Source organism: Orcinus orca, chromosome 18 (genome assembly GCF_937001465.1).
Source record: "Orcinus orca chromosome 18, mOrcOrc1.1, whole genome shotgun sequence".
In the NCBI taxonomy this organism is placed as follows: Eukaryota; Metazoa; Chordata; class Mammalia; order Artiodactyla; family Delphinidae; genus Orcinus; species Orcinus orca.
This window is the reverse complement of record NC_064576.1, coordinates 27,928,253-27,940,703: the sequence shown is the minus strand read 5'-3', so window position 1 is coordinate 27,940,703 and position 12,451 is coordinate 27,928,253. Positions and strand designations below refer to the sequence as shown.

Sequence of the window (12,451 nt, the reverse complement as noted above, 5' to 3'; positions counted from 1 at the left end):
ATCTGGAAAATACTCTGAAAAATATTCAGAAAGCCGTGTTCCATCAGGCTGCAGAATCAATGACAAGAACAAAGCTAATTATATTCATACTTTGCCTTCTATTTTCTGCTTTCCCCAGCCAGTTCTCATATTTCTTTTTTTTTCCCCCTAATCGAGCAGCCTTATCAGGATCCATTGTTACATCAAGGGGCCTTGATGTGCATGGTGCAGCTCTAAAACTTGCAGTCCCGGGAGTCCGTGATACGGTTTAGGAGATGTGGTTACCAAAACACTCAGAATTCTTTGTGTTTTCTTCCTGGTGTGCATTTTTATAGTATATTTAAGTTGTCAAGACTTGACTCTCAGGCATGTCATAAATATGAGCACAGGGCATTGGTACTTTGTATTCACGGTATGACGAAAAGCCATGCCACAGTGATGAGTGCAGTAGGAGGTGAAAGTAAAATGCTTAACCCACCACTACCCCCTTGATGAGTAATTATTTATTTTTAAAACTTTAGTTATAGTCTTATTTTTGTACTGAATTTGTATATCTAACTTATTTTCTTTAAATTTTTCAGCAAAGTGGATTCAGTAAATCTGGCACATGAAAATCAAGATGAAAGCATTCACTAAGGAGTTAAAATTTTTATTGTAAGAACATATAATCTAGAAAAGCTTTTACACCAAAGATTGACTCTGGTATAGAATTAACAACTCTGCTATTGCATAAATAATCTAATTGCCTCCACTAAGGTCACATACATAAAGGGAACCATCTGGTATCTGGTTAGATTTAGAGATCAAAAATTCAAGTGGTTCTAGCACCCAGTGTCAAAGGAAGCATGCTTCTGATGGCAGTGAGCATTGCCAGCCTTCTCCAGGTCCATCTCTGCTCAGTATTAGGCTGTGTGTCACGGTTTCCATTATAGACAAATTTACCATCTTCTCACCTTTGTTTCCCTAAGAATTTGGATTTACAGACGTTATTGAAGTCTTGATAAAACTGTCGTGGGAGCAAGATATGTTTCATTTATGTACAAAAGTAATGTTGATAGAAATTTTGGCAGAAAGATAAAGTTTGGCAGAAAGATGTTAACGTATAAAGTTGTATGGACCTCAGAAAATCACTTAAACCTTTCAGATTTCTGTGCTATTATCTGTAACATGAGGGCCAATGGACAAAATGATTTCTAAGGTCGCTTTCTGCTCCAAAATTATCAGATTCTAAAGCAAGTTTTTGTTTGCTCTTTAGAAACATACCTGAATCTGTGTTAGGCCTATTGAACTAGATAGGATATCTGAACAATTTAACCTTGGTATCATCCTTCAGTTTATCACTGATACAAGTTTTATAGAATGTGTTTTAAAAACAGAAAGACCTGCATTTATGGGTAGTGGGTAAAATCATATGACATGGTGTTTACGTAATCAGGTTTTCTTTGCATGCATTTCAAAATCTGGATTCATAAATTATCTATGAGAAATAATGAAAGTTATGGACTACAAAGACATGTTCTTTCACATGCTATATCTATTCCTATTACATAGCACTTTATATTTACAGATGGCTTATAAAAATAAATGAATTGTCAGTTATACAGAATCTTCTTGTACAGTGTCTATAAATATTACTCATTGACATTGATATGTCAGTTATATGATCATAATTTATTATATTGTGTGCCATGCTGCTTAAAGTAATTTTTTAACTGCTCAATCTATAACTTTGATTTTTAAAGAGCTTTTTCTTAAGGAATTGAAAATTCAGTAATCTTGTGAGGAACTATTATTATTATTAAAATTGAGACATTGCACTTATAAACTACTTTATATGCACATAGCAATTGCTTCTCAAAGGAAAGCATATGGAACATTGAGAGAGGGTGGAATTCTAAGGGAGTTTAAGGCAGTTGTAAAAAACTGACAAACTAGGGAGATTAAAAGATAATCATGTATTTTCTAAATGTTGATAAATGTAGAGTTATTCTTCTGTATAATGATTTCAAGCATCTGTTCCTCTTAGACACTGGTCCACAAAGTGTTAAACACTAATGCTTATTAAAATACAGAAATGTGTAATCATTGTCCTATGGAGAGGGAGCCAGAAAAAACAATTAATAATAATTTGATATTCATTAATTCATGCTTGATGAGAAGCGGTGGTAATTGAGCCATATGTTTTATTGTTCTCTTATTACATGCTATCAGACTGGATCAAAAGAAATAATTTTCTTAGAGTTGGAATTTGTGGCAGGAAAGGACGAATGAAATAGTATCCCTCTCTTTTATATAAAGTATATTAACATCTCAATGCCTTTGTGGTAATTAAAAATCATTTGAATATCATTTTTAAAGGATTCTACTGTTGAATGCTTAATTTAAAAAAAAACCTAAAAGGAACGTAATTCTCACTTTTCTGTAGCTGTTTAATGGACCCTTTCTTCTACAATAATGTATTAAATTAAACCAAAAGCTGTTGTAAAAATGGAATAAATACAGAGTGGAGAGAGAAGGGCTCCTGATTTACCAAGTCCGCCTCATCATGTCTGGGATTACTTGCACCATAGGAATGACAGATTCCTAAAACAGTTCGTAAGATCTCATTCTTTTTTTTTTGCAGCTAACTAATTATGCTATGATTGGCATACTTTTCCTGGACACAACTGCCTAAATCTCAGAATACCAGGCCCTGAATTCTATTACAAATGAAGAGATGTCTCTAAAAAATAATTAATCGCTCCACTATGAGAGTATCCTTCCAAAAAGCAAAACAAAGATATATCTAGTAATCTTGGAAATAGAATTTGTTAAAAATCTTTTTTCTTTTACTAAGGCCAAGAAATAAAAATTTATTCAAGAAGTAATCTATGCATCCTTAATTGTTTGATTGCAATCACTCCTATAATTAGATAGGAGTGATGAGACAGTCCAGTTCTCACTGCTGGGGCACTCTCTGACTTGTTTACTATGATAGAAAATCATGAGTGTTTGGAACATTTTCCTATTCAGCTTGATTCAGAGCTCTACCAAAACAAGTGACCATTTGGTCTACGTAGAGGCAAACTTACCATGATGATGTTGATTTTTTTGTTGTTGTAGTTGTTACTACTGAATATACTGGTTATTTGGTACAATGTAAATAAATTGTTTTTAGCATTCCACCTATTCCATAGCACTCAACAGTTCCCAGAGGCACCCATAAATATCTGTATTAACTTGGATAGGCCATTTCCCTCATGGGTCAATTTCCTGCTACTTAAAATGTGGGATTGAGAACATTGGCTTGCTATTGTACCCACCAGTGCAAGCACTGCAAGAATCTATGAATCTATTCCTGCTGCTTACCCCATTCTTAGATTATCTCTTTTGTTAGATGCCTAAGAGTTGGTGAATGTTTTGAATGTGCTGCAGAATTGCATGTTAACTTTGTCACAACACAAAGTGAATTCTGGATCGTGTTTACTGGATCTTTGTCCTGCCATTTGAGACGTGTGGCTTCTGAGATAGTACTGAAACGTTCAGATGTCTCCTGAGTTAGGGAATAGTTTCCGTTTTTTCACTAGAAGAGAGGAAACTGATCATTATCATTGCCTTATAAATGTCATCTGGGAAAGATATTTTAACTTCATTGCCTCTTTGAAACATTCTTCTCATTAATACATTGAAATGCCCAATCATTCTAGACTCTGTAGGAAAAAATTCATTGTTCATAATCTACTGTCACTCATTCATTCACTCATTCATTTGTTCTGTTATACAATAATTTAAAAATCTTCATTGAGAAACTGTGTTCCAGATCTGAGTGATAACAAAAATAACCAAGGCTCCTGCCCTCATGGAACTTAAATTCTAAAGGAAGGGTGGAGGCACAGTTTGAAAGACAAAAAATAAATAAACACAATAATTTCTGAAAGTAAATAAGACCAGGAAGGAAATAAAATGCAGCGACTAGGTCAAGGGGTAGTATTTAAAAATAATGTTGTCAGATGATATTTCAAATAAGAGCTGAATGATGAGAAGGAACCAGGCTGGGGAAAAGCACTCCAGGAGGAGACGTTTTAGGATCAGCCAAAATCAGACCACTTTCTGGGCTAAATGTGTCCGTGCTTCTCTTAAACACGAGATAGAAGTTCACAGATGCCAAGAAACAGAGAATAGTCAAAGCATTTTTAAGCTTCCTCTATTCCTCACGCAAAACAATATTCAGATATTACCTAGATAGCTTTCAGCTCTCTGCCAACGGGTGGGTTACAGCAAATGGCTACTTTGTCCTGGTCCTCAGGATGAAGTTGCTCACTTGGATAAAGGAGTGACTTTGTCAAAGGTGGTTCTGAACCAGCGTTCACCTGAAGTAGAACAATGGGCCAGGCATGACGTTTCCTCGCCTCATTTGAGGCAGCACTCAGGATCAAATTCCTTTCTGTTTTCCAAATAGAAACAGTAAACAATTAGGCAGCATAATTTCAGATCTAGAAGAGACTTCCCACAGGAATTTTATGAATGTTACATGTTCTTGTCCTTTGTTGCAATATGAATAATGTATCTGGTGGAAAGGAACATTTAGATATTGATATAACTTTCTTGACAGGCACAATTTGTTAATTTTATCTCCTTTCCCAGAAGAAAAGGAAAGATCATGAACTTCAAGGACCCTTCAGGCCCATAAAGGCAAACTGGATTGAAAGTCTCCCACAAGAAAGTGTTTAGTCCCTAAGGCAAGTGCAGCTTTGATGTGATTTAAAGAGATCACAGAAAGATTGCCAGGAGGCTGGAATTAGTGAACACAAAGAGATGAGGTTGAAGAAGCAGGCAAGATACAGGCCATGGTTGTTTCATAATGGATTATTAAAAATATAGATTATCAAATGAATGGTGGCATTTCATAAAATTCATTTATGCCTTTTAAATTTGTGTCATTAAAATATTATTGACTACTGTTGGTTTCATGAACAGATTAAAATTATTTTGAGAAAATACAGTCTACTGATTTTTGACAAAAGCATGAAGACAATTCAATGGAGAAAGAATAGTCTTTTCAACAAATGGTGCTGAGATAATTGGACACCCATATGCAAAAAAGAAAAAGAAGTACCTAGACCCAGACTTTACATCTTTTACAAAAATTAACTCAAAATGGGTCATAGACTTAAATGTAAAATGCAAAACCATAAAACTTCCAGAAGAAAAAGTAGGAGAAAAACAACATGACCTTAAACATGGTGAAGAGTTTTTGGATGTAACATCAAAAGCACAATCTATAAAAGAAATTTCAGTCAGCTTTATTAAAATTAAAAATTTCTGCTCTGTGAAAGGCACTGTTAAGAGAATGAAAAGATAAGCCACAGACTGGGAGAAAATATTTGCAAAGTAGATATCTGATAAAGAATTTGTCCTCCATACCAAAGAACTCTTAAAACTAAACAATAAGGAAACAAAAAACTTATTTTAAAAAATGGGCAAAAGATCTAAACAGACACCTAACCAAAGAAGATGGCAAATAAACATATGAAAGATACTCAACATCACTTTTCATTAAGGAAATGCAAATTCAAACATGGATAAGGTACTACTTTATGCCTATTAGAATGGCTAAAAACTAAAAACTGAGCATGCCAATTGCTGGCAAGGATGCAGAGCATCAGGAACTCTCATTCATTGATGGTGGGAATGCAAAATGGTGCAGCCTCTTTGGAAGACAGTTTGGCAGTTTCTTACAATGCTTAACATATTCTTTCACATAATTCAGCAATTGTGCTCCTAGGTTTTTACCCAACTAATTTGAAAACTTATGTCCATACAAAAAGCTGCATGTAAATGTTTATAGCAGTTCTATTTATAATCATCAAAAACTGGAAGAAACCAAGATGCCCTTCAATAAACAAATGTCTTGACAAAACTGTGGTACATCCATACAATGGAGTAATATTCAGCAATGAAAATGAATGAACTATCAAATCTGGGGAAACGTGGATACTTCTTAAATGCATATTGCTAAATGAAAAAAGCCAGTCTGAAAAGGGCTCCATACTATGTGTTCCACTTATGTGACATTCTGGAAAAGGCAAAACCATGGAGACAGTAAGTAGGTTAGTGATTGCTGGGGCTTCAGGAGGAGTGGGCCTGGGGAGATGAAGAGCTGAATAGGTGAAGCATGGGGATTGTTTTTTTTTTTTTTTTTTTGCGGTACGCAGGCCTCTCACCGTTGCGGCCTCTCCCGTTGCGGAGCACAGGCTCCGGACGCGCAGGCTCAGCGGCCATGGCTCACGGGCCTAGCCGCTCCGCGGCGTGTGGGATCTTACCAGACCGGGGCACGAACCCGTGTCCCTTGCATCGGCAGGCAGACTCTCAACCACTGCGCCACCAGAGAAGCCCAACATGGGGAATTTTTTTAGTGCACTCGAACTATACTGTATATTGCAATGGTGAATACATGACACTATGCACTTGTCAAAACCCACAGAACTTAGCAGTACAAAGAATGAACCTTAATATATGCAAATTTTAAATCTCATTTAGGTGTTCAGGGGCAAGGGATCCCAGGATGGAATGCAGAGTGTTGCAAAAGGATCCAATGGTATTGCAAATGTATGAAACAGTCTCAGTAAAGGGGGTGAGGGGAAAAGGGGATGACCTTAGTAGCTCTGAAAATGAGTGAACAGTAACTTTGGAAATGAATGGAGTGTGTAAGACTAAAGACACAGCAACTGTACAGGTCACTGTACTCTAGTTGACCAAGTTGTTTTTCATGGAGTACAGGTTAACAATTCTGAAACCACTATACATACGTATATACTGGAATTGAATAATTCAGTAAATAGACAGTGGTTGGTGGGAGCCACATTTCTCACCGTTGGAGTGGGAGGTTACAGATAAGGAGGGTAAGAGACAGGTATGGTCCCTGTGGTAATGAGTGAGTTAGAGACATCGTATGATTTCGTGTTTAGTTTAATATAGATACAGATGGTTACACATAGAAATATCTAAAGATATGTGCATTTACATGTGTTAGTATACACACACATATTTTCTTGCTCTGTCAGCTGACAGAGCCTAGAAGCAATGAATCCAGATCTTGATTTTTTAATACGATTCTCCAATAGAAGTGACCAAGACTCCTTGGAGAAATGGCTGGTTCTAGGGCTGGGGCAGGATGTAGAGAAGATGAACCCGGAGCATCTTATAGTGCCAGGAAATAAGGAAGTGCTCAAACATATACATGGACCCACATATGTACACACAAATGATGTGGATAAGTCAAAGGGACATAAGTGTCAATTGAAAGCGCTCCCAATGGCCAAAGCTGGTATTTGAGCAACTACATAAATAATTTAGCATTGAATTATAACCCAAAGTATAAAATAAAGATTTGTGAGTCTGTGCTGGCATCAATAAACATTTGAAAAAATAAATAATGGAGGAGAAACAAATGTCCCATGCAGAATTCCAAATAATTTATATAGCTACTCCATCCTCAAGGAGGTAGAACATAACTCTTCACTTCCTGTGTGTGGGCTACATAGTGCATATCTTCCAGACCACAGTATGGGATGAGGAAAAAAAGAGTAACTTTATGGAGGAGGGACCTGACAAACACTACCTCAGAAAGGTAATCAAGGTTAACGTCAATAATAATTAATGGTATTACTAGCATGTACTTGATAGGATGTGATAAAAATAGCACAATATCTCTGTAACCTTCTTCCCCAAAACCCAGAACTCCAGTCTAATCATGAGAAAAGCACACATCTTCATTGAGGAGACAATACTCCTCAAAACTAACAAAGGCATCAAAAATTTAAAAGTCCAAGACACCATCACAGCAAAAAAAGAGCCTGAGACATGACAACTAAATGGTTCCTGGATGAGATCCTGGAACAAAAAAAGGACCTTAAGTCAAAACTAAAGAATTCTGAATAAAATATAGGCTCTAGTGTTGCTTTTCCTTTCTTTCTTTCCTTTTTGTTTTTTTTTTTCAAGAAAGGCAGACTGCCACATGCAGGCTCATTAAGATGTGTCTGGAGTCCTGGAAGTTTGGCTACCCTACAGTCTCCTACAAATGGACCTTGAGATCTTGTGGGCAGGTTCTAGCAGGGGAGCACAGCAATTAGTAGACCCTTGACCCAAGAACGGTCCTCCTCTATCGGGGAAGGCCGACCAAGTGGGCAGTTTTGGGAGGGACACATATGGAGCAATGAGGGAGGGAGGTCACCTTCCTAGCCAGCAAGATCAGCCACATCAATCCTGGCGATCAATAGGGTGACAGATGTCGCAGCCAGATCACCCTCATATCTAAGGCTTTAGTTTATAATTGATTCATGAACTGTGACAAAGCTACCATGCTAATGTAGGATGTTAATAATAGGTGAAACTCTGTGCGAGATGTATGGGAACTCTGTATTATCTTCACAATTTTACAGTAAGTCTAAAACAACTCTAAAGTACACTATTTTTTAATAAGTTATTAAAACCCTACTATAGCTCACTAATGCTGGGCATGTAAACATCGTCAAATGATAGATATGGGGTTAGAATACAGACTAAGCTTCAAAACAATGAAATCCAGAAAGACAAGGGTTCCAAACACATGGAAATTTCTTCCTCTTCCACATGACAGCCCTGGGTTAAGTTGTGGTCCAGAAAAGGTGAGCAGAGCAGCTCTAATCCAGGGTTGCTGACTCCTTCTGTCCTGTTACTCTGCCATGCCCTAAAGGGCTGCTTTTACTCCAGGATCAAAGCAGGCTCACCAGCATTTTTTCTGCCTTCCAGTTCCATGGAAGGGAGAGTGGAGACAACCACCTTCCTTTTTTTTTTTAAAGATGTGGCACAAAACTTTCACAAAACACTCCTACTTGCATCCCTTTTGAAATAAATTGGGACTCCTGGCTAGGTGGATTGCACAGGAGGATGAACTGTAATCTCTAGGCATGAGTGCCAATTAAATCTGAAGGGTTTCTATTACTAAAGGAAGAAGCCAGAATAAAACTAGTATCCATTACAAATCTCTCCTGGCTTCCTGCTCAATTATCCAAGCGCACCTTTGTTCCCATACACAGAGCACACCCCTCAAAGGGGTACATCCTGAAATCCCATTTGATCACTCATCCAGCTCAGAGGCCAGGAATTCTGGTTGACTCTGTGTCCTCTGTCAGGTCCTGATACAATCCCCTCCAGTGCAGGGACCCGTAAACAGAAAGGGCATGATCTATCCCCCAACCAGCCAATACACAATTGTGGAGTAGGAACGAGGTAATCACAGGTAAAACTCTCATTCAGAAAAGGGAAGAATGGGACCAGTGAGTGGTCCATGGCAGTGAACAACGTTTGCTGGGCATCAGTTATGGAAAGTCCCCTCTGGTATTAGGATCCTTGATTTCATCCGGTCTGTTCTCTGGGAGGCACCCTCTTGTTCACTGTCCACCATGGTCACATCTGAAGTGGACATTGGAGGTATGGATCTGGGGACCCAGGTTTGCTTCAGGGTGGGAAGCGGCATGGCAAACTGGGGAAGGGGCATGGAAAACTGTCATAGACTTCTGTAAGCCTGGTTTGTGTTTTGTTTTTCAGCAGAACAATTTGCTCAAAAACTTAATATGCTTCAGTCTATTAGCTTCTAGTTAGTTCCATATGAAATTAACATTAGCAAAGGCCTCGGGTGGTCATAGTTCTTTCATCTGCCGCTTCCCCTCTTTTATTTACTGGCCTCTGTGCTTGGCTGTCCCTTTCTCCTTCAACTAAATGATCTTTGCAGCTGAGTTGATTCCCATTGTCTGAGGAAGAGCATTCAATGGCAGGCCCGGTACAGCTTCTGAGAAACATTACTATCTCCTGCTCTTCATCATAAAGTTGCAGTTGGCTTTTCTAGCTTGATTAAGCCCTCAGTCACTGGACTCCCAGGCAACTTAGATTGCAGGTCTCACTCAGGACAGAAGTGGAATGCCTAAGCATTTATGCTTGCAGACTGGCTAATGGACGCCTTGCTTCATCTCTCTCATCGTATCTTGTTCAATGAAGTAAGGAGCAGCAAACACGTACTAACATCCTGAGTTTTCTCAATCTCTCCTCCTAGAATCATGGGTTCCGGAGCTAAAATAAGCAAGAACTTTGCCAAATGTTTGGCCATGGCATAACAAGAGTCATCAGATTTCCTGCCTGCAACATTTCCTCATTCCTTATACTTGTTTTAGGCTTTTATTGGATAGCATCCTATTTCCAGTACCAGTTTCTAGATAAGTTAGGACACAACGAGGTGGCTGTAACAAAGCATCTATAAAATACAGTGGCTGAAACAGGAAAAGATTCTTTTTCTCTTTCTCATAGCACAACAGAAGGAGGCTCTGTCCACAAAATTATCTAAAGCGTATTGTACTGCCATCCTCTAGCATCTCATGATCAAAGTTGGCTCTCATAACTGTGCCCCTGCCTAAAGGAAGAGTAAAAGAAAGGATGTGATGAAGAATCTGCCTCCACTCCTGTCACTCATATTCAACTGGCCACACTTAACTGCAGGGAGGTTGTGACATGTATCTCCTAGCCAGACACCTGCTAACCCATGTCGAGGTTTCTGTTACTAAAGGAAGATAGAGAAATGGATTGTGGGAGCAGGCTGTAGTCTTGGCATCTGTAGAGCCCTGTGAACTGAGGCGCCTGACTTGTCCCCTGTGAGAGCTTATCAGCGGATGATGGTACCTCAGGGTCTCCTATATGTCCTTGTATACAAAGACATTGTGATTTGGACCTCCCAACACCCATCCCTTTTAATAACGTCTTTTCTTGATGAACTAAGGATTTTAGATCTATGTGGCCATTTAAGTGTGTTTCTGACCCAATACTCTCAATTAACAGGATCTGGAATTGAGGAGAACTGAGGACCTCAGTTCCTGAACACTTCCATTATAGATCCAGTCTGTCAGTGGCAAAGCTAGGATTGGAACCCAAAATGCTGAAGTCTCTTTCACTAACCATGGGGTTTAAAAATGAATGCAATAATCGAAAAATGATCTCACCAGAATAGAACACAGTGACAGACTAAGCTTCATATGCCATTCTCTTATTTAGATAATTCAGTATTTTATTAACTTTTAGAATTACAATGACACATTACTAACTCCTACTTAACTTGTGGTTTTTATGATTCTGGATCAATTTATGCCATACGTTTGCAAAACACATTCTGTCCTAGCTTGCATTTGTATAGCTTTCCTCTTTCATGAGTGTTGTTTGTTTGTTTGTGTTTTTTTTATTTTATTATTATTATTTTTTTGCAGTACGCGGGCCTCTCACTGCTGTGGCCTCTCCCGTTGCAGAGCACAGGCTCCGGACGTGCAGGCTCAGCGACCGTGGCTCACGGGCCTAGCCGCTCCGCGGCATGTGGGATCCTCCCGGACCGGGGCATGAACCCGCGTCCCCTGCATCGGCAGGTGGACTCTCAACCACTGCATCACCAGGGAAGCCCATGAGTTATTTTTTTGTACTGTGCACATGTCACTTGTCACTTGAATTAGATGAGTTTAACAGCCCTTTTGGATCCCATTTAACATGAGATGCTTTAAAGGGTCAAACCTTGAGACCAAATAACAATTTTACTAAAGTTGATATGTATTATACCCATTATATGTCCCTATTTACTAGATTTATCACTATTGTAAAAAAAAAGTTAGATTAGGATTTACTCCTTTAAAAGCTTTATTTTCCATAGTTTGCTGTTTTGAATATGTATTTTAATATTTCTTCTGGAAGTATAGCTTATTGGTCTACAGTTTTAGACTTGTTCCCTTCTAAATGTAGTTCCCTTTTTCACTTTTAGGATTTTCCATAAATTCTTTCACTTTGCATTTGTGTGTAGAAATATTATTTCACCATGCACTTCTGCCAAGTTTGTGAGTCCGCAAGACTCCTGATGCCAATCATAAGTCCAAGAGGTCTCTAAGACAACCGTCCAGCTTGATAATTCACTAGAAGGACTCCCAGAGCTGTCCTACTCATGGTTATGGTTTATTATTGTGAAAGGATACAGATTAATACCAGCCAAGGGAGGAAGCACATAGGACAGTGTCCAGGAAACGCCAAGCACCAGTCTTCAACTGTCCTCTCCCAATGAATTTGTGTGGACCATGCCTGTTTCTCCCAGCAATTAGGTGTGACAAGACACACTAAGCTGTGACAACCAGAGAAGCTCATCTCATCCTTGGTGTCAAGAGTTTTTATGGGGGTTCAGTCAGGTAGACTTGGTTGACTGCTCACATAGTTGACCTTAGTCTATAGCCCCCAACCCTGCCTCTCCCCAGGTAGAGATGATACTGTGTGGCCCAAAGCCTTCACCATAAATCACAGAGTTCAAATAGAATATCTGGAGTGGCCCAAGGCCCCCAGGCAAACAAAAACACACTTAGCAGGCAGGACATTCCAGGGATCTCCCAGGAGTTGAAGGAAAAGGACAAACTTCTCTTTGGGCACTGTTAATCCTTTACTA

General features: G+C 38.8%; 1 protein-coding gene across 18 annotated transcripts in view; it reads left to right on the top strand.

Moving 5' to 3' along the window:
- Positions 1 to 11,811, top strand: part of SCEL (sciellin) — a 140,942-nt gene extending 129,131 nt beyond the window's left edge. For 15 of the 18 annotated variants that reach the window (XM_049700982.1, XM_049700991.1, XM_049700986.1 and 12 more), the window contains one exon: positions 11,247 to 11,811. In XM_049700982.1, the coding sequence (XP_049556939.1) occupies positions 11,247 to 11,335 (89 nt within the window). In that variant the 3' untranslated portion in view covers positions 11,336 to 11,811. Of the gene's footprint in view, positions 1 to 560; positions 2,847 to 11,246 lie in introns of those variants that run through there. The other 3 variants (XR_007472993.1, XM_049700984.1, XM_049700983.1) reach the window with 3 other exon arrangements.
- The last annotated feature ends 640 nt before the right edge of the window (positions 11,812 to 12,451 follow it).